Source organism: Schistocerca cancellata, chromosome 4 (genome assembly GCF_023864275.1).
Source record: "Schistocerca cancellata isolate TAMUIC-IGC-003103 chromosome 4, iqSchCanc2.1, whole genome shotgun sequence".
In the NCBI taxonomy this organism is placed as follows: Eukaryota; Metazoa; Arthropoda; class Insecta; order Orthoptera; family Acrididae; genus Schistocerca; species Schistocerca cancellata.
This window is the reverse complement of record NC_064629.1, coordinates 728,244,087-728,269,801: the sequence shown is the minus strand read 5'-3', so window position 1 is coordinate 728,269,801 and position 25,715 is coordinate 728,244,087. Positions and strand designations below refer to the sequence as shown.

Sequence of the window (25,715 nt, the reverse complement as noted above, 5' to 3'; positions counted from 1 at the left end):
AGCTTTGAGAGTAGAGCTATATGACAGCTGTGTACAAGAAAAAAGGTGGGACAAAACTCGCACACTGCATACTTGTTCAGTGGCAGCTGTCCTGTAAAAAACTAGGTGTCAGTCACTTTGTTGTTCTGATCCAAATGTAAGACTTTTTGTTGTCTTCTCACCCATTTCCTTTGTCTGTTTTCCTGTTTAGGTAGTGTGTGTTTGTATCTGCTTTATTAATCTGTCTTCCTTTGTTCTCTGTAGATGTCCACAGAGTGTAACACACATTTTCGTGATCTAATGTGTTATTGTTGGGTAGAATGAGTATATTTCATTATTTGATCTCCCAACTCATTGACATCTTCATTCTTGATTGGACCTAACATTTTTTGTAGGCTGTTTGTTGAATGTTTTCTAATAATCTGTTGTATTATAGTTCTTAAAGTGCTCTTTTATAGTTATGTTACTCCTCTTCAAAGCATGTCTTTTGTGCCAAAATAATTTTATCTTGCCTTGCTTGTGCCCTGGAGCTATTTCTAATGCATTATCTTTGTTTCTGTAAAGTGTTAGCATTAGTATCCACTTCTTTCAGCATCTTTTGAAAAATCACATTCCTTTTCCTTCAAAGTTTCATTACTAAGTCTCTAACCAACTTTATACTGCAATTGAATTCATTGATGAAGCCCGTTGTATAAGAAAATACTGAACGGCTAATAGAGATTCTTATTCTTAGATTAGATTAGATTCAGTTTTTGTTCTGTAGATCCAAAAAATGAGATGATTCTCATGGCTGTGGAACATGCCAGCTAGTTCGTTTTAGGACTTCGTTTTGGATTAAGTCTCATGTTGATCTTAGTTGGATAGTGAACTTAAATCAGCTTCCATTCCTCTCTTGACTCTTGATTTAATGAAAATTATACATGGAGGTGGTTGGAACTCTGCCAATTTAGGCTTTGGTGATACTGATGTTTTTGCTTTGTAGGTGGTTTTTAGAAGCGTGTTGTTTTGATTATAAGATTGACTGACTTGCATATCTCTACTAATCTTGAGCCATTTGTATTAGTTGTCATGTGAGCAGGATGGTTTCCAATAGCTTTTCAGAATGATTTCTCTGTACCCAGTTGGGCATTGAAGTCCCTCATGATTATTATATTGTTTCTATGAAGTTCTGACAGCCTGTTTCCTGTAACTTCCCATAAGTTTTGTACTTTTTCTTGTTTCTTCTTCTTGTCATTTGGTGGTGCATGGCAGTTGAATATTGTATATTATTTATTCTTGCATTTAAATGTTAAAAACAAAAGGGTGTTTCGTTAAAGTATTACGAATCAACAACATTTTGGGTTATACCTTTGTGAACTGAACAGGTTGTTCCTAAAACTCTGGAATCCTCTTCTTCTTTCTGCATGTCTTAGGCTTTGCCTAAGCCTACCCAAAGATTTTCTACAGACTCGGTAAAAATTCATCATTAATTTCGGTATTCTGTCATCATCCATTCTTGTGGCATGGTCCTTCTAGTCGCTCCTGTATTCGGTCCTTCTAGTCGCACCTGTATTCCATAACTGCCCATTTAAGCTTTTCACTCCCAGTTCTTCTCTGATGTCAGCATTCCTTGTCCTGTCAGTTAGTGTGTACCCAGCTACTCTTCTTCTTAGGTATCACATATCCGATTCTTGTATTCTTTGTTCATTTATTTTTGTTGCTGTATATGACTGGTTTCACCCTCGGTACTGTCATCCTCTTGTAGAACATAAGTAGAGTTCTTTCCTTACTTTAGTTCTGAGGGTTTTATAGATTGTTCCACTAATGTAATTAAATATTTTTACTTTCTTTCGTTTGTCCATGTCTGACTTGAATGAGATAGTATTTCCTAAGGACTTTTCAACTTCACACTTTTTGTTTTCTGATCATTTATTATTATTTTGTTGGGAATTGGCTCCTGACCCCTGAAAGACATAACTTTTGTTTTCTTTGAAGATGCTAATATAGTATGTAATTAGCTGTTGCAGATAGAATTCGAACAGCTCCTTGGAGTGTGTTCTCGCTATCAGCAGTCACAACTTGATCATCAGGAAATAGTAATGATAAGAATAATTCCTTTCATTGAAATCACATTTGCAGAAACTTTATTTACTTATCCATTGCCTCAGCATGTCACCTCTGAAAGGAATGTCAAATTCTGAGATTTGTGTTGGAAAGGCTAACTGCCGGCTTGCATTCAAAATAGATAGTATTTGTGATCCATTGTTAGGTGATAAGTGTAGCTTGTTTCTTTGATGGCTGCTTGCAGGATGTTACTGCTGTTCAGAAAGTTTCGTCATTTGCTTGATTTTCCCACTTTGCAGAGTGAGTTCATACTGCAAATTTATATTTCCTTTTAAATTTGAAATTCACATTACAAAGGTTTGGATTTTAATTTCCAACTTGCATGTCACTAAGAGCAGGGCTGCCTCTCCCATCAGTTCTACCATACTATTGGTCTTTGTCTCTGCTTTCCTTACCGTTGACGATTTTGTTGTAACCCTGGCAAGTGACCTGTACATGGTACTGTTACCTGGGCCAGTTTTCATTTTATGTTCTCTCTATTGTGGCCATTGTCAGCTATTTTACTGCCCAAATACCAAATCATACTTCCTAATATAATTCCTTCACCATTGTCTGATTTAGTTCACCTACATTCCATTACCCTCTTTTTACTTCTGTTATTCACCTTAAAACTTATTTTCTCTTTTCACCTGCTCTTCCAAGTCCTTTGCCATCTCTGACAGCATTAGAATGTTATCCACAAACTTCGTTTTTCTTTCCTGTCCTCCTGTAGGTCCAGGGGTTAGAATAGGCCTGAGGTATCCCTGCCTCTCGTAAGAGGCAACTGAAAGGAGTCTCACACTTTTCAGCCCTATAAGTTCAGGTCCCATTTTATGGTTTGACCTGCCACTTTCCAAATTCTACAGAAGTGCAGGTAATATGGGGAAGGATGCCTTACGTGGTGCATGCGTTATCCATAGTGCCCTTAGATTCGATCTCCTGAACCTCTTGTCACAGCTTTGCATCTCCACCTGCAATTCAACTATCTGGGTGAGGAGACTTCCCGGGTTATGTCATCTTCTTCCGTTGTCTCCTGTCCTCTTTCACCCCCATGACAGTATTGCATTTCTCTGCACCCAATATCCAGCATGGTTGCCAGTCCGTTGTGATGGGGCCATCATGTACCCATTTGGTGGCAACCCCCTGGTAACACAGGGATAGCACTTGCTATCGCTCCATACTCTGTGTGTCCAAGTCGGTGCCTCCCATAGTTCCCCCTCTATTCAGGAGAATGGCGTTCCGCAGGGCTCCGTATTGAATGTATCTCTATTTTTAGTGGCTATTAATGGTCTCGCAGCAGCTGTAGGTCTGTCAGTCTCACCTTCTCTGTATGCGGATGACTTCTGCATTTTGTACTGCTCCTCCAGTACTGGTGTTGCTGAGTGGCACCTACAGGGAGCCAGTTATAAGGCACAGTAATGTGCTCTAGCCCACAGCTTCCAGTTTTCAGCCACGAAGTCGTGTGTCGTGCATTTCTGTCGACATCGCACCGTTCATCCAGAACCAGAACTTTACCTTAATGATGATCCCCTCACTGTAGTGGAGACATATCAATTCTTAGGACTGGTTTTCGACATCCAATTGACTTGGCTGCCGCACCCTCATCAACTTAAGTGGAAGTGCTGCCAGCACCTCAATGCCCTCCTCTGCCTGACCCACACCAAGTGGAGTACAGATTGCTCTAAGCTGCTGCAGCTCTACAGAGCCCTTGTTCAATCCCACGTTGACTATGGGAGTCTGGTTTAGGGTTCAATGGCGCCCTCAGCATTGCGTTTACTTGACCCAGTGCACCACTGCCCAGTGACGGGAGCTTTTAGAACGAGTCCGGTGACCAGTGCCCCGGTGGAGGCCGGAGACCCTCCATTGAAGGTAAGGTGGGCACAACTGCTCATGAATTTCATTGCACACATTCATAGTTCTCATGTGCGTCCAAATTACTGTCTCATTTTCCCAACCACAGCGGTTCATCTCCCGCAGGAATTAGGATTGTGGTTCGCGTCCGGTCCCTTCTGTCTGAACTAGAGTCCATTACCACCTCTCCTCGAGGTCCATTCATGTACACCTCCATGGTGTACACGTAGGCTGCAGATTATTCTGGACCTTTTGCATGGCCCTAAGGACTCCTTTAACCCTGCGGCTCTCCGCTATCACTTCCTCCTGATTCTCGATATGTACAGGTTCCATGAAGTGGTTTACACCAACGGCCCGATGGCCGATGGTAACATAGGCTTTGCGTATGTTCATGGATGACATATTCAACAGCACTACTTGTCATATGGCTGCAGGGTTTTCACTGCAGAGCTGGCGGCCATATTTTGTGCTCTTCAGCACATCCGCTCATGCCCTGGTGAGTCATTTCTCGTGTGTACTTACTCCTTGAGCAGCCTACAAGCTATCAACCAGTGCTACCCTCGCCATCCTTTAGTATTCAGTTGTGTTTGTGTGTACCCCAGGACATCTTGGAATCCCAGGCAATGAACTTGCTGACAGCCTGGCCAAACAGGCTATGCGGAAACCACTTCTGGAGATGGGCATCTCCGAAAATGACCTGTGTTCTGTCTTATGCTGCAGGGTTTTTCAGCTTTGGGAGACAGAATGCCATAACAGTACGCACAACAAACTGTGTCATTAATCCCTAACTGGTACATCCAAAAATGTTAACGCACAAGGTACACCTGGGTCCTTGGGACCGAGATAAACTTTGAACAGATTTTAGAAGAAAATAATAAAGTTGATATAATTCAAATATTAACTATTTAATATGGTAGTATTAATGCTAATAAAAAACTGTTTTCATCATTTCTAGTCATCTCTTTCAGAAACTGTACAAAAAGACAGTGAAGTAGTGAAAGCACAAAAAGTGAAAAATATACATTTGTCAAGTCCTACTCATGAGCTACAAACATTAACCTATATAAATGAAATTACACGTTTACAGTCAAATGGACTGTTCTTCAAAGCTGTAACCCAAAAGAAAAGTTCAAATACAGTATAAAGATTTCTGCAGGCATAGCTTCTGGGAAGATTCAATGGTAACATTTTCAGTCGAATGACATACGTACCTCATTTATGAAAATGGTAAAAAATAGCAGCAATTGCTGAAAAATCTCAGGTTTTATATAATTTATTGTTTTTACCAGTTAAATTAAGTATTTTTACTCGTCCAAACCACCTAAACACTTTGAGCAAAAGACTGGAACATTCCAAGCATAATGGTGCTCGACACGTGGCACACTCTTGTGATGCTTTCCTATCTTTCTTAGATGGACACATTGAGCACCGTTTTATCTTAGATTTAGTAGCAGAGGCCTCTTGGTCGGCTTGGGATGTTCCTGGTGCCTTGTTGGGATTCATTCCTAAAATATCATAAATCGAATTTCTGGCATCTTTTCTAGAAATGGAGAATCCAGTCTTCTTTTCATATGATCACTTAAAAGTTCTATTCCTAGTTGAATGAGGGATTCTCAACAAGTCACATCATTATCATCTTCTTTGTGATGGAGTAAAACAAAAGCATTTACACCAGCTATATCCAATATGGTATAGAAGATTGCCATAGGCCATCGCCTTGTTCTTCTGGAAGCTATGTAATTATGAGTCTTTTCATCAAGAGCTTCAACACCCCCTTTTGTTCTATTGTAGTCTTATATAATTTGAGGCTTATGTTTCACCTCACATTCACCATGGTGCATTGTTGATATGTTCACGGCATTGTTCTTTTTTGGGATGTGTGAAAGTAGCGTTATACAACCAGAGTATCCATAGATTGAGGAAGACACATTTCTGTCTTTTGCTGTCGAAAAGTTTGATGGTAGCTCAGCCTTATTCTTTCTTATAGTGCCAATATGTCAAATGGCATTTGGACAACTCATTAACCAGTTCTACACTTGAGAACCAGGTGTCTCCAGTCACATTTCTGTTGCTTTCTCTAATTAGTTCAATCAGCCGCATGACAACTGCTGTTGGAATGAGCATACACTGTGGTGTGTTTACAGCTAATTTTCCAGTATAAATTTCGGCATTCAAACAGTAATGCATTTTGGCATCAGCCAGGATATATATTTTTATTCCATATTTACGTGGCTTGGAAGGAATGTACATCCTGAATGCACATCTGCCATGGAATCCAACAAGCATTTCGTCAATGGTGACATATTTCTAGACTGAATAGTGTTCTTGGTAGCTTTTACAAATGAATTGAATAGCCCAGAGATGTAGTACAGTTTATCTCTGGGTTTTCTGGCATCACGGGTTGTTGAATCATCAAAACGAAGACAACACAATAAAAATAATAGATGTTTCGAAGACATAGTTGCTCTACAAATTGGTCTACCCATGCCATTTGTAGCATATAAATCATCCAGATCTTCATTGTTTGATTTGAAGGCTCCCCAGAGATAACAAAGACCCATAAGGGCCTTATTTCCACTTTATCTGCTACTTTTGAAGAAGAATTTCTTTTAGACTCGGATGGCAATGATATAATTTTTTCATTGGTGCTGAGTACTCTCTCTGCAATCATTTCATCAGTGAAAAGTAATTCCCAAAATGCTAGGGGGGTCTTTTTGTTTACGTGTCTAGCTGGGCAAACATATACCAGAAAGATGGATTGGAGAGATGATATTGCTTTGTGGCATTCTTCCACGTATGCTGGGCGTTGTTGACCATTTGAATCTATTCCTCCCATAGATATAATTACCTGTAGATTGCCCTTCATTGCTGTCGTCAGCACTTTCATCACTTTCATGTGCATGTTCACTAGTTTCACAGTCGCTGTCACTTCCACTTATATCGTCAATATCACTGCCCACTGGTTCGTTCACAGTATTGATGATATCTTCCTCACTCATTTTTATGAAATCTGGTACAATAAATCCGAAACATTGCAAGTACTGTTAAGGAAAAAAACTTTCACTGCAGGTACAACTGGGTCCTTGGGATCCATGTGCTTTTATAGGTACAAAACTAGCCAAGACACACCTGTGACATTGCTGTGGGCTGGTAGCCAACTGAATGCTGGAAGAGTACATAGGAGTGTAAGTCAGTGCTGCTGCACACATTGCAGTGCTAGAAAACGTAAATTTCTCTCGGATCCCTAGGACCCAGGTGTACCAAGTTACGGGGTAAGGAGACTACAAATGTGTGGAAGTCTTACACGCGATCCTCTCACAGGGAATCAGTTGTCCTCTGTCGGCTTCACATTGGCCATACATGGCTAACGCATGGTTACCTCCTCCATTGCGAGGACCCACCTTGGTGTGCGTGTGGCTCACCAAGACAGTCGTCCACCTCTTGCTCGACTGCCCACTTTTAGCCGCTCTGCGGCAGACTTTTAACTTTCCCAGCACCATACCTTCGGTGTTGGGCAACAATGCCTCAACAGCAGCTTTAGTTTTATGTTTTATTTGTGGGGGTGGGTTTTATCATTTGATCTAAGTTGTAGCGCATGTCCTTTGTTTCACTGTATCCTCCACCCTAGTGATTTTAGGGTGGAGGTTTTAATGTGTTGCGGAGTGGCTGGCTTCTCAATTTTATTCCCACAGTCAGCCAGCCATGGTAATCTGCTCTCTTGTTTCGAGCTCTTCTACATGTTTCTTGTATGTCTCTGTGGTTTGCTTGTCCGATTTTAGTGTTTGTTGTCCTGTCATTCTTGTGGTTTTCTCCTTTCTTCCAGCTGTTTTTTGTATGTCTCGATTATTTTACTCCCATCCTTATGGAATTATTTTAATTGGAACGAGGGACCAATGATCTAGCAGTTTGGTCTCCCCCCCCTTCCCCTGCCCCCCCCCCCCCCCCCCTCTCTTTTAAACCAACCATTCAACCAAGCAATCATGTTTTGTAGTCCGGTAATCGAATAGTTTTTAACATTACCTCTACTGTATTTATTTGGCAATAAACATACGTTTCCTTCCTCTAATTGTGTATTGTTTTTCAATAATGTGCATATTGAATAGAGTCTTATCTGACATATAAAAAAAGAAGTTTGGCCAAGACTTTCATCCACGCGTGTGACCTGTGATGCTTATGTTTGGTCCTCATTTGTTTCCATGAGTTGGACTTGTCAGAGTATGAGGGGTTAAGATTGCGCTATAATGGACTGTCACTAATTCAGAAGTGAAAAATACATTTGAAATGTTGTTGTGTATAATTTTTTCATTGAACAATTATTAATTGTTAAGATTAATATAAAAATCATGTGAATTAATAGCATCATTTCTGATACTCCACTAATTTAATTCAGTTAATGCGCCCACTCATTTGTGATTATAGTAAATAGGTGTTTTCCATCCCAAGATATGTTTCCACCAAGGCACTGTGAATTTGAGATCCTATACTTATGCTGAGATTATTTCCTGAGGGAATATTGTTGAAAGTGAGTACATCAGGGAGATAGCCAGAGGATTGTCAGTGTGTCATTATTTCCTCAGATTTAGGCCTGGTAGATTGATAGTTATTTTACATGAAAAATGGTTACAACAACTGGACACAGTTGAGACTGTATAATGTGACCAAAAGAATACCCGATTTGAAAACGGGTCTTCATATGCCTGTTTCAAAGTGATACTGTGATAATGAGTTAATTTTTTAGTAAGAATGTTTTTTGCCTTGGTGATATTTGATTTTCCTGGTTAGTAACTTTGAAAACACACACACACACACACACACACACACACACACACACACACACACACACACACACACACACACACACACAGAGAGAGAGAGAGAGAGAGAGAGAGAGAGAGAGAGAGAGAGAGACAGACAGACAGACAGACAGACAGAGAGAGAGAGAGAGAGAGAGAGAGAGAGAGAGAGAGAGAGAGAGACTTTTACGGTCAGACACAATGTTTTGACCTTTTTCTGTCACTTCCCTGATGTGCTCTTTGCTGCCTGTTAAATGTCATTTTAATTTCTCTGCTTCATTATAGTTGTTGATGGATTACCAACAATATCGGTGGATAGGTACAAGAAAACTTACTGGTGGCTAATAGCACATTGGTGCATGCTGTAGTTTCTCTGTGAAGTCATTGGATCCTACATAAGTTCAAAATATAATTTGGCATGACACAGGTATATAAGAATATGTGGGTTGGTTGACCCCTACAATGCCAGGTGTCAGATTTGCCCTGTAACACAGTTACGTTGTAGGATGTGGTGTCATATGTGCAGAGCGGACATAAATTTTTTGAACATAAATTTTTTTCATGAAAGGCTACTCTATAGTGCAGCCCCGAGGTCTTAGTTGACAGAGTTAATGAATGTGATATCATGAGAATAACTGTAGTTCTTGTTATGGCATATATTTCATGAATATTTCATTTAAATGAGTGGTGTGTCTGCCAGATTTATGACGTCATTGGCCCAAGTATAGGTATGGTATTGGCAGATTCAGTATTTCTGCATAAATTTATGCTTGGTAAGAGAGAATTTTCAAGAAAAAAATTGTGTGCAAGTATATATAAAGCAGTTATCTGTAACCCAAGTATAAATAAATAGGTATCAAACTAGATTTTACATGCAGATGCAAAGATGCCAGATAAAGGTACTGTCCTTCAGGAAAGTGGCAAGCTAGAAGAATGTTCTGTAATTGGGCTAATTCAACAATAACTTCATCCTTGATAAAGGATTCTAATACACAAAGATTTTGTGGTTACTGGCCTTGTGGCATTTCTGTGTGGAAATTTAATGAGATTTCTGTAGCAAAATTTATTACCAATGATAGCATATTTATTATACTAATTCATCTCTAATGAGCACATGAAGTTTGGTGATTGTAAGCAAAAAGTATCTTGTGTATTTGTTTGTCTCTTTATACTAGCATTGACTGTAGTCTATTAGGTACTCATTCAGTTTACAAACAAGGTTGAGAAGGTGAAGTTGCATAAAAGAGTAAGCAACATAAATCAAATGGGTGTTTGTGACTTATGATGGAAGTGATAATAGTCGTTGCTGTTTCTCTGCATAAGAAAGATACTAATAAATCCCAGATTCTGTACAGAATTGAGGTACCACATGTAAAACAAGTTCAAACATCTGATTACTTTACAAATGAGTTAATGCGTTAAATGTTTGATGTTAAGCATGTAAATGAGAAAAAACTTAGAAATGGTTTGGAATTATCCGTGAAGTCTGTTGGAAGTCGTTAAATGCGCTCATTCTCAAATACTGGATGAATAAAGTCTGAATTTTCCTCAAAGCAATTGCACTGTTTCTAACTGTAACACTTATTGTGTTGAACTTTTAACATAAGAGTATTCCTTTTATGAGTTGATTATGATAGCATTTTAAATTCTTAAATTAGATCAATAATTATTTGAAAAACTGAAAGTCGGATATTTGTTGCCCCAGGAAGCTGTTACATATGCAATTGGCAAATGGTACTGGGTTTTAGGATAGTCTATTAGCAGTATAGATGTGATTTGAAGGTCAGGGATATGCAGTGGTGTGTGGTGAAAACAGAGACATATAGATGAAACTTGCGTTGTGTTAGCTGTAAAAATGCCTGTCACGTCAGCCCATACCAAATTTAAGGTATTCTTTTTAAGTTTATCTCTGCCGTGCAACATATTTTATTCCAAATTCAGTCTGTTCCCTGATAAATCCATCGTATCCTTTAAGATTGCTTACAATCAAAACGGTTAATATGCATATTGTTTGGAGTAATAAAGATTAAATGGAGAGTTAACAATGCAGCAGCTGTGTCATTCTGACTCTGACTCTGACTCTGACTCTGGGTTGGGGAGGGGGGGCTACTTACTATGTTCAATAAAGCTCTTAACGTTCGTTGTTCTTGTATTTCAGATTACAGGAAGATCCTCCCACTGGTGTAAGTGGAGCTCCAACTGACAATAATATATTGATCTGGAATGCTGTTATATTTGGGTAAGTTTGTTCAGTTAATGAAGACCAATCACCATAAACTTTTCCTTTTTTAAAATTAGAATGTGTTTCTAAGGATAAACTGATGAACATGGAAATTTTAGTGCACTCAGTATGCTATCAAGTTAAATTTAAACCTGTTCACGGGCTAGGGAACCATAATGCGTATGTGTCTCAGTTTTAAACACTGAGATGTTGTGCACTTCAGCTAGACAGTGTGTTTGATTAAAATCTGTCATTTTGATATTACACTGTTGTTGATACTGGTGAGGAGGAGGAGGAGGAGGAGGAGGAGGCCACATGTATGTGCTATAGTTTCCAGTTCCCAGTCTGAATGTATTTACTAGATAGAATAACCTCCATAAGACAGCCTTTCAGATGGGTTTTTAGCGCATGTTTTCAGTCAGTTGGCTGTGTTTGAACAAGACACCATCCAGGATATGGCTAACATATTTCCAGTCATATCGAGAAAATTACTAAGTTGGCCAACCGACAGCCCTCCCAAAATCTTGAGAGGCAGTGTCTCACTATTTTCCACATGATTTCTTTTTGTTTTAATATTGTGTAGGTGACATATTGTCAGTCAGTTTTTAGCAAGAGGAGTAGATTGCTCAGTTCTCACTTTTGTGTGTGATAGTAACTTTTTGTTGTTTGCGATCAGTAGCATGAAAGGTCTTGTAGAATTCTTCTTATTTGTGCACGATTTTGCAGTGTCTTGTTCTTCTTCCAGTCTTAATAACAAAACTTGTCACATACAGCGGATGATGATAAAGTGGAGACTGCTGCCAGTTTCAACTTATTGTACTTTAATCATACCAGTCTAACTTTTAATACACTGGTAAGGTTTGTGAGCCTATTGTCTGGTCCAAGGCCTTCTGCTCCCGGCTTACCTGTGGGTGGATGTTTCAGCAAGACCAGTATGTCATATAATCTTACTGTAACAAATGAGCAGGGGATGTGGTTAAACGCGAGTCTCACAGTTGGGAGGAGTGATGTTCAAATCTCATTCCAACTATCCACATTCAGGTTTACTGTGGATTTTCCTGCGTCAGTGAAGGATGATGCTGGGATGGTTCCTTTCAGTTCCACTTTTAACTGATACTGACCACTTAGTCATTAGGAAGTATGCCTGAAAATGTCAAAGGATTACAGATTACAATCATAAATACATTATTATCTTGGACCCACATTAACATCCTTTTTTATGTTGTGCAGTGAGCTTTTTTTGTCTTTACCACATCACAGAAATACTAATATTGTTGTTTTTTCTCAGTTGAACAAAATTTCATAACCAAGGAGACAGTTGGGGATTAGTGCAAGGCATGATCTTCTGGCAATAGATAAGAATCAAATCATATTCTTATCCTATCAGTGGACGCTTTTTGGGCCATTCCACCAAAAGTGAAACTAGACTCATAAAAAAAACTTTTAATCCTTAACTACTGCAGGTAAAGTTGTTGCAAAAGAGTTACACATGAAAACACCGTAATTTCTTTGTAATTGGTGATGCAGATCCAGGTATCCGCTGGTAAGAAGGCAAGCCCTTGAATAACAGTTTCAGAAGGAAAGTTTTCTACAGTATGTTCTAGTCAATTTTGTGCATTTTTGTTTTTAAAAATTCTGTAGTGCTTTTATTACTAACAGGTAAAATTTCATTGTTGAGCTCTAATGAAAACATGCATTTTAACACAACCAAAAATGTAAATTTTACTGTCCCATCCTGTCACAATAAAACAAATAAGTTTGTATTAATGGAAAATATTAAAGACATTGTTGATGCAAATATGATTTGCAAGTACAAAACAAATGGGGAAAATTGTATACTAACTAAATAATCAGTGATCCAGAACTTTAACTTTCAAATCAATTTTTTGTAACTTGTCCCATCACAGCTTAAAAGATTATTTGAAGGAACTCTGAGAAAGGTTAATTATTCCCTAATTTTAATCAGCTTCAAGTTACTATTTTCTTAAATTTAAAAACTTTTATAAACAAAAGAAGTTAAAAAATTCTGTCTCTTAATAAATGTTTGATATTTGTTAGGTTATGTGTCATTTTTAAAATAGTTCTTCAATGAAGAATAAACCCTAGTGTGGTTAAAGTGATAACATTCAATATTATAATAAAGTTATATATCATGGTAGTGAGTTCGTGAGGAAAGGCATTGCTGAATGAGCTGGTGGTGTATTCACATGAATGGTATGGCATACAGTTTTGGGTGGAAAATATCAGGCTGTAAACACAGTGTCCTTTTATGAGGTTGTCTAAAATAGAGAAAGAAAATCAAGTTTGGCAACATTTAGTTCTAAGGATAAACTTGAACTTCACTCCTTATTTGATGCAGATTTTCATGATATTCATACAGTATCTGATTACACAATAATTTAGAAAGAGCATTCCATTGCCAAAAGTTATTTTGTGTTCAACTTTGTTTTAAGGAAAATTACAACAGTGATTCCCGATCACACTGTAAATTATGAAGTCAGGTGTCAAATAGGTGAATAAAAGAAAGAAATTCATATGGTTTCCTTTGTTGTTGGTTAATTTGCAACCAAAAAGTCAATTAAGCAGTATGTAGGAAGACTTTTAATGCTGTGTGTTAATGAACAAGAAGTGACCTTCTTTAGAAACAACACTGTAGACAGTAAATGTGCTTTTGAAGCTGACAATACTGCTGGGGCACTGTCTGATAGTCTTCAAATTTGTGACAATTTTTCATTCTCTGGCTTGGACATTAATGTTGTTTCATACACGGGCATATTTTCATTAAAATTTAAAATTTTCATACTTGTTCATGATTGAAACAAATATTTTCAAGATAAAACAGACTAAAATGAAATTTATCTGTTGATAAATTTATCTCGGTGTAAGACAAGTTGGTCAGTACCTTCACAAGAAATGTTTACAGCTATGTATGGAACCATGAGTGTACCCAAGAATGTGCCTGTTTGTCCAAAGCAAATAGACAACTGCGAATGTCTTTCTTCAAGGCCCCAAAAATATGGAAACCACATGGGGGCGTAATGGAGGATTTGTAAGGGTGTCCCAGTGAAACTTCTGCAACATATTTAAAACAAATTTGGGAATATGTGGGCCTAAATAGCAAAACTTGTCTGCTATTTTTAATCTCCCATTGCCTTTTCTAATACCCTCACCACTGCATGACTTAGGCTACACTCCATTACCTTTGTTTACTTTCTTTGATCCCTTTAGGAGGCTCACAACTATTTCGTTAATACATGCAATGCGAGCATGGGGCCCAAAGCTATTGCAGCACCTAATTCATTTCTTATGCTACAATATCCCATCTCTGACTATCCTTTCTTCTCTTTCTTTCTGCTGGTGGCAGCCTTTGATGTTGACCTGGCTATTTCCATAGGTTCTGCTTTCCTTTGTTGACATCTTCATTTATTTTCCTTGCATCATTTTTTGGCTAAGTAATTTTGGTCTCTTTTCTGGGTTTGACAACCATTTTGAAAATTTTTTTCTGTAGTTTGGACCAACTGGCTCAGAACACTAATTAGCGCTTACTGCCTACAATGTTGTTGACATTCTGCACACAATAACTGCACAGACTCATCTATTTGCTTAAAAGACAATGCAGTAGCCAATCCGACATGGTGGGGTCATTTTGTACTTTTGCTTTAGAGCTTCTTGACAACACAAGGATCACACTTCTGATGCTTGAACTGCTAGGTCCCTATGCTTGCCAAGGTGTAGATGTCTGTCACCCTGGGACATCCCCCCCCCCTCCCACCCCACCCCCACCCCCACCCCCAATGGGGCTTCAGCATCTTTTTCCTTCCATGCTGCATGTCTATCCTCTTGCTGTTCTTTTCCTCTCCCTTGGGGAACATGGCTGGACTGTTTTTGGAAATGTATTCTGCAGTTTCAGTAGTCAATATCGGAATACTGTCCATTGTTTTTCATTCCTTTTTTCTTTCTTCATTCATCTTCTTCTGTCCTCCTTCCACTTAGGTGTTTGAGGTCCCTCTTTTTCTTCTTCCTCTCTGTGTGCTCCTGAAGGCCAACTCGCCCATGTGACACATAACAGGTGACTGAGTAATGTGTAATTCCCAGCCCCGGGTTGACAGATAGGGTCCGTGTGTACCCCCTGGTACAGGCCAGGCCAGGGAGGGGTGATTACCTGAGCTGCTACCTTCCCAAATTGCCGATTGGTCCCTCTGTCTGGTGGTCAGGATGTGTGACCTGAGGTGTGAACAATTACCTAAGGTGGGTGTGCCCCCCTTCTGAAGGCGGCCACCAGTTGGAAGGAGTGCACCACTGGAGATGCTGGCAAATATGGGGATTTTCTTGCAATGAGCCAATGATCTTCAGCCACCAGCTACAAAATGTAAATATAAATGGAAAGAGGCTAATGATTGAAAGACCCTTCCAGCTGCACAACAGTTCCTCGTGGTTTCATGTACTGAAGACTGTAAGTCTTTCGCTATGGTAAATCCATTTATTATTCAGAAAGGTGTTGATGCAGTTGCTGGCAGTGTGAAATCTTGCACTCGTTTATGCAGTGGCACTTTGCTTTTATAGACTATAGTTCAATTCTTTTATCTTGGCGGCTCGCGCATGCCCGCCCAGACACGGGAGATTGCTGCGTTGCCAGTTGCACACGACGCACGCGCCAAGAGAAGCAGCGCCATAGTATAGCATAGTTCGCAAGATATGTTTAGGGGGGAACACGCAGTTCATGAAGTAAAACCACCACGCCGCATTAACCCTTTCACTGCTACAAAGACGTGCCCCCCTGCATTCCGCGCTGTGCACGATTTTGTCACTGCACTGCTCGCCTGTGCAGACACATGGTGTTCCCACTGCTTTGACACTCTTATCATTCGATTCTGCAAAAACTATTTGGCCCAAAAATTTGATTTTTACACATCTTCTTGACTGATACCTTCCCCCCATAAATGACTTAATTTTGTTTCGATGTTCAACGCAGTTATTATGCAGCATTAAATATAGTAAACCATTGCACAAAATTTTGAAGAGTTTGCAGAGGTAAAAGTCCATAGAGTATACTTTCCGTATGGTCGATTTTAGTTGCCACAATGTTGAGAATGAAATGTGGACAAGATACCTAAATTTCTTATAAAATTTACTGTATAACAATCTCATTTAATTTAAGTACCACATATGTGTCATATGTAATATTGAAAAATATTCCATCTTTCGCAACTGTAACAAAAGTTTTATTTACACTGGGCAATTTTGGCCTTAATTTTAAAGCACTTCAATCAATCAAAAGGAAGTAGACAAAATACATTAAACAAAACTGTGGACTTACAAAAACATTAGGACTTGAATATACTGTCTATCAGTGAAGTGCTCTGAGCCATGTCAAATATAATTTTTGTGTGTGGCACACACAACAACATTTATTTGCTAAAACACTGTTCAGCCAACACAAACGTTGAATATTGTGTTACTGCAGCACAAAACTACGAAAGGTGACTTGGCAGTGGAGGAGACAAAATACTGTCCACTGAATATGCTTCAAAAGAGAGAAACGCGTCTGGTCTAAATAAGTCGCTTATTACAGTTGCGGAAGAGGAATATATTTCAATACCATTGGTAAAACTGCGACTGTGGAACAAAAACAAGAAAGAGAACATGAGTACCATTGTGTATGTGCCATACCTTTCATTGATTGAAGTGCTTTAAAATAAATCCAAACGCGTCCAGTGTAAATAAAACTTTTATTACAGTCGCGAAAGACTGAATATTTTTCAATATTACATATGACACCTATGTGGTACTTAAATTAAATGAGATATTGTTATACAGTAAATTTTATATGAAATTTAGGTATCTTGTCCACATTTCATTCTCAACACTGTGGCAACTAAAATCGACCATACGGAAAGTATACGCTGTGGACTTTTACCTCTGCAAACTCTTCAAAATTTCGTGCAATGGTTTACTACATTTAATGCTGCATAATAACTGCATTGAACATCGAAACAAAATTAAGTCATTTATGGGAGGAAAGTATCACTCAAGAAGACGTGTAAAAATAAAGTTTTTGGACCAAATAGTTTTTGTGAAATTGAATGATAAGTGTGTCAAAGCAGTGGGAACAGCATGTGTCTGCACAGGTGAGCAGTGCAGTGATGACAAAATCGCACACAGCGTGGAATGCGGGTAGCATGTGTCTGCAGCAGCGAAATGGTTAATGAAGAGACAAAGCAATAGAAATTTTAAAAAAGTGCATTCAAACGAATATAATTCGTGAAGTAAGGCACTTCAATATTGTTTTTAAATAATGAAAATATTAAGCACCGCACAAGGTTTGAACTCGTAACCTTTCGCGTAGAAGCTCAACACCTTAACCGTTAGGCTAACGCAGCTCGCCTAAGTACAGAACGCCATGAGGACTCTAACACGTCATACAAAATACTGACAAACACTGTTGGTTTGACTATGAATTACTCATGCTTCGTCGAAGTAAAATAGGAAATAAACAATTACCGCTGATCTTTATTGCGAAAAAGCGGTTCGTGAGATTGATACAAACACCTTTCCTTGCTATCGCCTGAATTAGGAGTCTTATTGCTGTTTGATTTAATTAATTAATAGAATATGAAGCAGTTGGTATAAAGAATGCTTTTTCCAAACTTTCTATAAAAGAAAGTCTGCTATCAAGACATTGCTTTTGTTCTATTACTTTATTTATGACTGAACGTTTCTAAAACTGAAGACACTCGTCCATGCTCTGCACTGCAGTCCAGATCTGGCAACGTCGTTCTCTGTTCATTGGCTGACTGTGTTTTGTGACATCAGATGCGCAGAACGAACCTAAACTCGGCCGCCAACATAAATGACGCACACTATAGTTCTGATTCTGAAGCACAATTACTGCTTGTAGCTTCACTCCTCCATGGCTATCCTGTTTGTGTCGAGGCCCATTGAATGCTGAAGTCTTCCTGTGATGTTATTTACACTAGGCTGCTCGATAGTCTGACCGAGGCAGAAATTCAAATGTAACTTTCTGATGAGGGTGTCATTGCAGTTCATCGGGTGATGAAAAAAGTTGATGGCTCCTTAGGGTCCACATGCATTCTTTTTCTTACTTTTGATATAGAGTGCTTCTTCCATCAAAGATCAAAGTAGGTTATGAAATTATCACAGTCAGACTGTATATTCCAAACTCAATGCGCTGCTACCAGTGTCATTGTTACAGTCACACTCGAGAATCCTGCCTACACCCAGCCAAATTTGTAACCTGTCATAGGGATGCTCACAAGGGCAATTATCTGCCTCCTCCTCCTACCTTCTGCTGCATGACCTGAAATGGCAACCATGCTGCCGCCTCCCACGATTGTCCCATGAGTGGGCTGTACAGGAGATATGGGTGAAGGAAAAAGTGCCTTATTTGGTCACTTGCAAGTTGTTGGCTAGTTGGAAGCCCTGCGTTCTACCATCTGGCACCTACAATACTGTTCTTGCTACACCTCACTCCACAGATGACATGACTACGCAGATATGCAACCTCAAATTTAGCATCACACTTGTGAAATTGCCGAGCATCATGGTAGTGTCCCCATCTCCTCCTTCAGTTGTGGAATGCGCCACCAGACTTTGGCCTCATGGGGCAGTCACCTGCTAAACAACTGGCAGCCCAGAAAGGACAGAAGTAATGCTCCCGTGAAGACTTCCTATGCCTCTCCAGCCACCCAACATCTGAGTCTTCCTCTGCCAACCAGAAAGGCTCTAAGAAGCCAAAAAATGCAGTCTTCCCCTCGCTGACTTGCAGATCCTCTTTGATGGTGTCGCCACGTGATACCCTCGCCCACCTGATCTCCATGTCACTGGTGCGCACCACTAACCATTTTTCTGCCCTGGACTCCACAGGCACCGACAGAAGAATGCCGGCGCTTCTGTAGACCTTATGGAGCAGGATCCTCCTGCCTCTGTGCCCTGTAGCAGCGAGTCTTCAAAGGCTGGCATTCGGCAGCCTCCCCTTCATTTTTTTCCTTGTCACGATTCTCTTCCAATGGAACATTCACAATCTTTGATCCAACAAAGAGAATTTACGGCTGCTCTTAGATTTGCAGCGTCCACTTGTTCTTTACCTCCAGGAAATAAAATCACATCCTCACCGCGGCTTTGAGCTCCCGCATTTTTCACGGCCTGTTTTGATCTTCCCTCTGAGGATGGCATTCCATCTCATGTGGGAGTCATGCTGCTCATACAAGATGATGATTGTAGTTAACCCGTCTCCCTGACTACCCACCTCCAAGCTGTTGCAGTTTGCCTTTTCCTTCCTCACTTGACCTTTTCCCTTTGTACCGTTTACATTGTCATCAGGGCAGACTTACTCCAGCTTATTGGGCAGCTACCTAACCCCTTCCTGGTGCTTGGTGACTTTAATGTGTGCCATCCCCTTTGGGGTTCTCCCCAGAACCTGTCAAGAGAGGTGCCCTCTTGGCTGATCTTCTCAATCACGTTAACCTCTTCTGCCTTAACACAGGAGCAGCCAGGTTCCTTTCAGATTCCACACATGCCTATTCCCATTTGGACCTATCCTCTGCACTGCCCAGCTTGCCCATCATCTCAAGTGGTCCGTTCTGACACATACTTGAGTGACCATTTCCTGTGTGCTATCTGTTTGCTGACACCTATCCCACCTGCGTGAACACCCACTCTTTCAATCATTGAAACTACAAAATTCCTGATGCTCTCGCTTGATAGGAAACTTCCTTTGTCCTCCTACGTATCTTACCTGGCAGCCCGCTGTATGCAGTCCCCCAATGCCCTATGTGTACTCAGTAGTACTTCCTGGAGAGCTGATCAAACCACCCTCCTCCATTTGTACCAGACCCTTGTCCATTCGAAACTAGACTATGGGTGCTTTGTTTGTGCATCTATACATCTGTCCCTCTTATGCCCTCTCAATACTATGCACCATTGTGGCATCCGTTTGGCCACTGGCACCTTTTACACAAGCCCGATTGAGTGTCTGTACGCCTAAGCTGCCAAGCTACCCCTGCGACTTTCTGCTCGGCAGATACGCAAGCCATTTGTCTGTCATGCATGGCCACTCGTCCTATGCTTCCTTCTTCGATGACTCCTTTGATATGGGGTGTGTACCTCTTCTCTGTTACCTCCTGGAGTTCACTTTTGGCTCTTTCTCAAGCAGATTAACTTCAATCTACCTGCCACTTTACCACTGTGTGTGAACCCTTCAGTACCTTGGCTTCGTGCAGCTGTCCATCGCCTTCAGTTTCACATCCTTCACATTAGTACCTTTGTCTACACTGATGGCTCTTGGACTGACTGTGGTGTCAGGTGTGCCTTTGTCATTGGCACCAATGTCTTTTGTTTGTTGCTTCTGGAACATTGCTCAGTTTATAGCAGAGCTCTTCAACCTGTATCAGGCTATGCAATACATCTGGCGACACAGGCTTCTCAGTTGCGTCATCTGCTGAGATTCTCTTAGTGCCCGTCAAAGCCTCTGTGTACTGTACACCATCCATCCCTTAGTGCAATGGGTGCAGGAAAGCTGTCGCTTGCTCACTCTTCATGGACCAATGTGATGTTTATGTGGGTTCCTGGTCACGTTGGTCTGACAGGAAGTGAGGCCACTGACGCTGCTGCCAAGGCTGAAATAGGAGAACAACGGAAGATGAATTGGGAGAAGGGTACTCCAGGGATCCTGGAGGCACCAGATCTCCCCACACAGATTCTGAGCCAATGTTCATTCATGTTGCCTTGTCTGCACTAGTGACATACAGTGGTACTGGTATATGGCTGGTCTTCCTGATCCTTTCATACCTAATCAGAACAATGGCACTGTAACGAAAGTATAATGGATACTGCCATCATGTGCTAGAACTGCAGCAACTTATTTCTCCTTATTTTGCAGTCTTTATTGCCCTCCAGGAAACCCACTTCAGTAATAACTCCTCCTCCCCCCCCCCCTCCCACCCAGCGGGTCTGTGGGTTAGATGGTCCCCTGTAGGGTTTGACCTCCATTTTTCAAAATTTTCCCGAAGAGTGAGCCTATTGGGGAAGGGCCCTGTACGTGGTGCATAGTGTCCATCATGGCTGAGACCTCTCACATCCTTCGTCGATGTGGATCTGCACTTCCACTCATTCTCTAGCTGTTGGGCGAGGTCACCCTCCTCGGTGCATTTTCCTTCATCCTTTGCGCAGTATCTCTTTCTGTGCTGTCGATGATGAGGGACTTATTAGCTCATTTGCACCTGATATCCAGCACGGTAGCCAGTCTGTTCTGGTGGAGCTGCCATGTACCCTGCTGGTTGTAGCCCCCTGACCACACAGGAATCGTTCTGCTGATGCCTTTGCCATTAACTCCCCACATGTGCCAAGGAGTAGATGCCCGTCGGGCTCTTGGTCAGAGTGGGTGGCATCAGGGTGGATGACATGCGGTTAAGCGTAGTAAATCATCTCTTGCTGGTTGTCAAACACCAGCAGTCTCTAAGTGTTCACGGGCTCAATTCAATTCACAGAAGTGCATACAAAAGAAAGTTTGATTACAATAAACTTAAGATGGCATTAAGGAATGATAAATGTGGATCAGTACACAAAGCAACTGATGTGAATGATTAACATTTTGCTGTTCGCACGTCTCTTACAAATTTATTTGCTTGGCAGGTCCAGCGCTAATTCAGGTTACTTGGCTTGTTGCCGGCCACTTGTCACCTTTCCGTTGAAGACAAGCTTCAAACACATTGACTTTTGCGCGCTTTAATTTTTCTGGAAATCCTCTATTTTGCCGTATCGTTCCACAAACTCGAATTTTCTTTTCAAGTAACTTCTCTGCAAGTCCTACACTGTTATAATAAATATCCATGTAGAGGTGATGCCACTTTCCATAAGGAGGTGTCAATAGTTCCATCACAGTTTTTGCTAAAGGTTGTCCAGGGCCGGAATATATATTGAATGAGGAAATGTATCCTGTACTCGAATCGCACAGCATCTGAATGAATATGCCATATTCTGCAATTTTCAATGGATTGTAAACTTTAAAATCATTCCTTCATCAATTGAGATGTTTTGACTTAGATTAAACGTTTCTTTAAACTTTTTGAAAAAAATAATCAATTATGAATTGCACTTTCAAAAACCAGTTGGCATTTTCCAGTTTATTGTTGTCAGAAAAATATAAAAATGATATTTGTCCGAATCGGTTGTGGGACGTCATTTTGTGAAATATCGGTGTGTCTATCAATGGAATCGTTGACCAATTATCCTCAATCTTTGCTTTTATACAGTTCCCATAAGGATAGCAAGCCTAAACCATTTTCTAAGTTCAGGTCCCGTAACGTCGACAAATTTGGCATTTTTTTATCCAGATTCCTTCTATTGCAACTTTGACTGTAATACTTCTTGGTTTCGTTGCTAATATATTCAAATAGTTCGAACCCAGTATATAATTCTATGATATCCACGATGCTCTGTGTATCTTAAGGAAATACGTGTGGACCCGGAGATCATTCAAATTTATTATTGGTCCTCAGTAAATTGTAATCTGTCCTCTTCGTCTGATTCATCTGAATCAGTTGGCAATCATGGCGTTTGCCGAATTCTTCTTGGATGTATTTCACTATCTTCCAACGATTCTTCACTTTCAATTTTTTGATATGGGTCAATCCAAATGAAGTGGTCCAATAAAAATTTTGTTGCTTGACCATTTTTAAATATTTTAAATTTTTTATATGTGATTACCATATAATTGAGAAGTTCAAAACAGTTTTTTAAAAAATTTACCTTTCACCTTTACTGAATAGCAGCCATTTTCATTTGTAAGCGCGCAATGATGATCCAGTTTGGAGACATCAGCAAAAATATGAATATTTCTGCACTGGGTTAAGTTACAACATTGCAATTGACATGACTGTTTTTAGGAAAGTGTCCTCTACAACATTGTCTATTATACAAAATACCCTAAATTCAGAAATAACCAGTCAAAATGATCTCCAAAAGTTTGGTATCCAAATTTTCAAAAATCCACCTTTAGGCCCAAAAATAACAAACAAGGAGTGATTTATGAGAGTCGTTTTTTTTTCCCTATAGTTAGATATCATACACTACTAGCGTCATATAGAGCAAGAACAGTTACAAATGTTTCCTTAATTTTGTATGAATTTTTGAAATTTGAAAATTTTCATTTTTTGTTAAGTTTGGGGTTAGCTATCTCAGGTGGGACTGAATATAAAAATATGACTTTTTCACAATTTGTACACCTATATGATAGCGATATACTGTAAAAATTTCAACAATAATATCGGACTGTGAACAAAAATATGAATTTTTGAAAATGAGGAATAATTCACATTACTCTACAACTGATATTATGGCTATTGCCTATTCATGTGTGATATCGGTGGGAAATAATCAATTATTATTGAAGTAAGGTACTGAATTATATATAAAACAGTGGAAACATTACTGAAATTAACATTTATATTATTTTGACATACGTAAAATAAATATTTTCAATTAACATCCTTAGAGGTGCGACTGTTTCTAAGCCTGGTGGTGAATGTTAAGAACAATTATTTCTTCAGACAGCTTCTGTGATATTGCTGTGGTAAGTTCAAGCACTGAAAGTTTCCTTAAAACATTTTTCATTGGTATCCAGACTTTGTCACTGGTAGATTTCTTGAACGATGTTCTTGGACCAGCAGGGTGGTAAAAATGCACAGAAACATCATTGTTTTCCAAACTTATTCTTTCAACCTCTGCAAGCCACCACTGTCAGTCATACACACATGCCACTATGTCACTCAGCGTTAAAGACAGAGATGTAATTTTACTTACACAATGATCCTCATAAATTTCAGTTTCTGATGTTACATAGCGTCGAACTAAGTTTTCTGCAATGCCAAGGAATTTGTGGAAATGCCTTGTTCACTTGTACAGTTTTCAAATCTGGTTTGAAGTGTTGTTTTCATATGCAGAACCACTTCTTCTTTCTTGATCAGAAAATAGGTAATGCTTCAATATTATCCTTGCAAAAGACATACATCTACATCCACATCCGTACTCCGCAAGCCACATGACGGTGTGTGGCAGAGGGTACCTTGAGTACTTCTATCGGTTCTCCCTTCTATTCCAGTGTCGTATTGTTCGTGGAAAGAAAGATTGTCGGTATGCCTCTATTCCAGTCTCATATTGTTCGTGGAAAGAAAGATTGTCGGTATGCTTCTGTATGGGCTCTAATCTCTCTGATTTTATCCTCATGGTCTCTTCACGATATATACATAGGAGGGAGCAATATATTGCTTGACTCCTCGGTGAAGGTATGTTCTCGAAACTTCAACAAAAGCCTGTACCGAGCTACTGAGCGTCTCTCTGAGTTTATCTATCATCTCCGTAATGCTTTTGCGATTACTAAATGATCCTGTAACGAAGCGCACTGCTCTCCATTGGATCTTTTCTATCTCTTCTATCAACCCCATCTGGTACGGATCCCACACTGCTCAGCAATATTCAAGCAGTGGGCGAACAAGTGTACTGTAACCTACTTCCTTTGTTTTCGGATTGCATTTCCTTAGGATTCTTCAAATGAATCTGTCTGGCATCTGCTTTACCGATGATCAACTTTATATGATCATTCCATTTTAAATCACTCCTAATGCCTACTCCCAGATAATTTATGGAATTAACTGCTTCCAGTTGCCGACCTGCTATATTGTAGCTAAATGATAAAGGAGAATGACATGTTGCATTCTGTTATCTAGGAACTCTTCAATCCAATCATACAATTGGTCTGATAGTCCATATGCTCTTACTTTGTTCATTAAACGACTGTGGGGAACTGTATCGAATGCCTTGCGGAAGTCAAGAAACACTGCATCTATCTAGGAACCCGTGTCTATGGCCCTCTGAGTCTCGTGGACGAATAGCGCGAGCTGGATTTCACACGATCGTCTTTTTCGAAACACATGCTGATTCCTACAGAGTAGATTTCTAGTCTCCAGAAAAGTCATTATACTCGAACATAACACATATTCCAAAATTCTGCAACTGATCGACGTTAGAGATATAGGTCTATAGTTCTGCACATCTGTTCGATGTCCCTTCTTGAAATCGGGGATGACCTGTGCCCTTTTCCAATCCTTTTGGAACGCTACACTCTTCTAGAGACCTACGGTACACCGCTGCAAGAAGAGGGGCAAGTTCCTTCGCGTACTCTGTGTAAAATTGAACTGGTATCCCATCAGGTCCAGCGGCCTTTCCTCTTTTGAGCGATTTTAATTGTTTCTCTATCCCTCTGTCGTCTATTTCGATATCTACCATTTTGTCATCTGAGCGAAAATCTAGAGAAGGAACTACAGTGCAGTCTTTCTCTGTGAAACAGCTTTGGAAAAAGACATTTAGTATTTTGGCCTTTAGTCTGTCATCCTCTGTTTCAGTACCATCTTGGTCACATAGTGTCTGGACATTTTGTTTTGATCCACGTACCGCTTTGACATAAGACCAAAATTTCTTAGGATTTTCTGCCAAGTCAGTACATAGAACTTTACTTTTGAATTCATTAAATGCCTCTCGCATAGCCCTCCTCACACTACATTTCGCTTCGCGTAATTTTTGTTTGTCTGCAAAGCTTTGGCTATGTTTATGTTTCTTACGATCTTGCTTGGCACGTACTCAACTAATGCATATTGTACGATGGTTTTGAACTTTGTCCACTGATCCTCAACACTATCTTTACTTGAGACAAAACTTTTTTGTTGAGCCGTCAAGTACTCTGAAATCTGCTTTTTGTCACTTTTGCTAAACAGAAA

General features: G+C 39.9%; 1 protein-coding gene across 2 annotated transcripts in view; it reads left to right on the top strand.

Annotated features, from left to right (window-relative positions):
• The window catches only part of LOC126183802 (ubiquitin-conjugating enzyme E2-17 kDa), a 93,367-nt gene that overhangs the window by 8,720 nt on the left and 58,932 nt on the right, over positions 1-25,715 (top strand). For both annotated transcript variants that reach the window (XM_049926043.1, XM_049926044.1), the window contains exon 2: positions 10,864-10,944. In XM_049926043.1, coding sequence (XP_049782000.1) covers positions 10,864-10,944 — 81 coding nt within the window. The remainder of the gene's footprint in view (positions 1-10,863; positions 10,945-25,715) is intronic.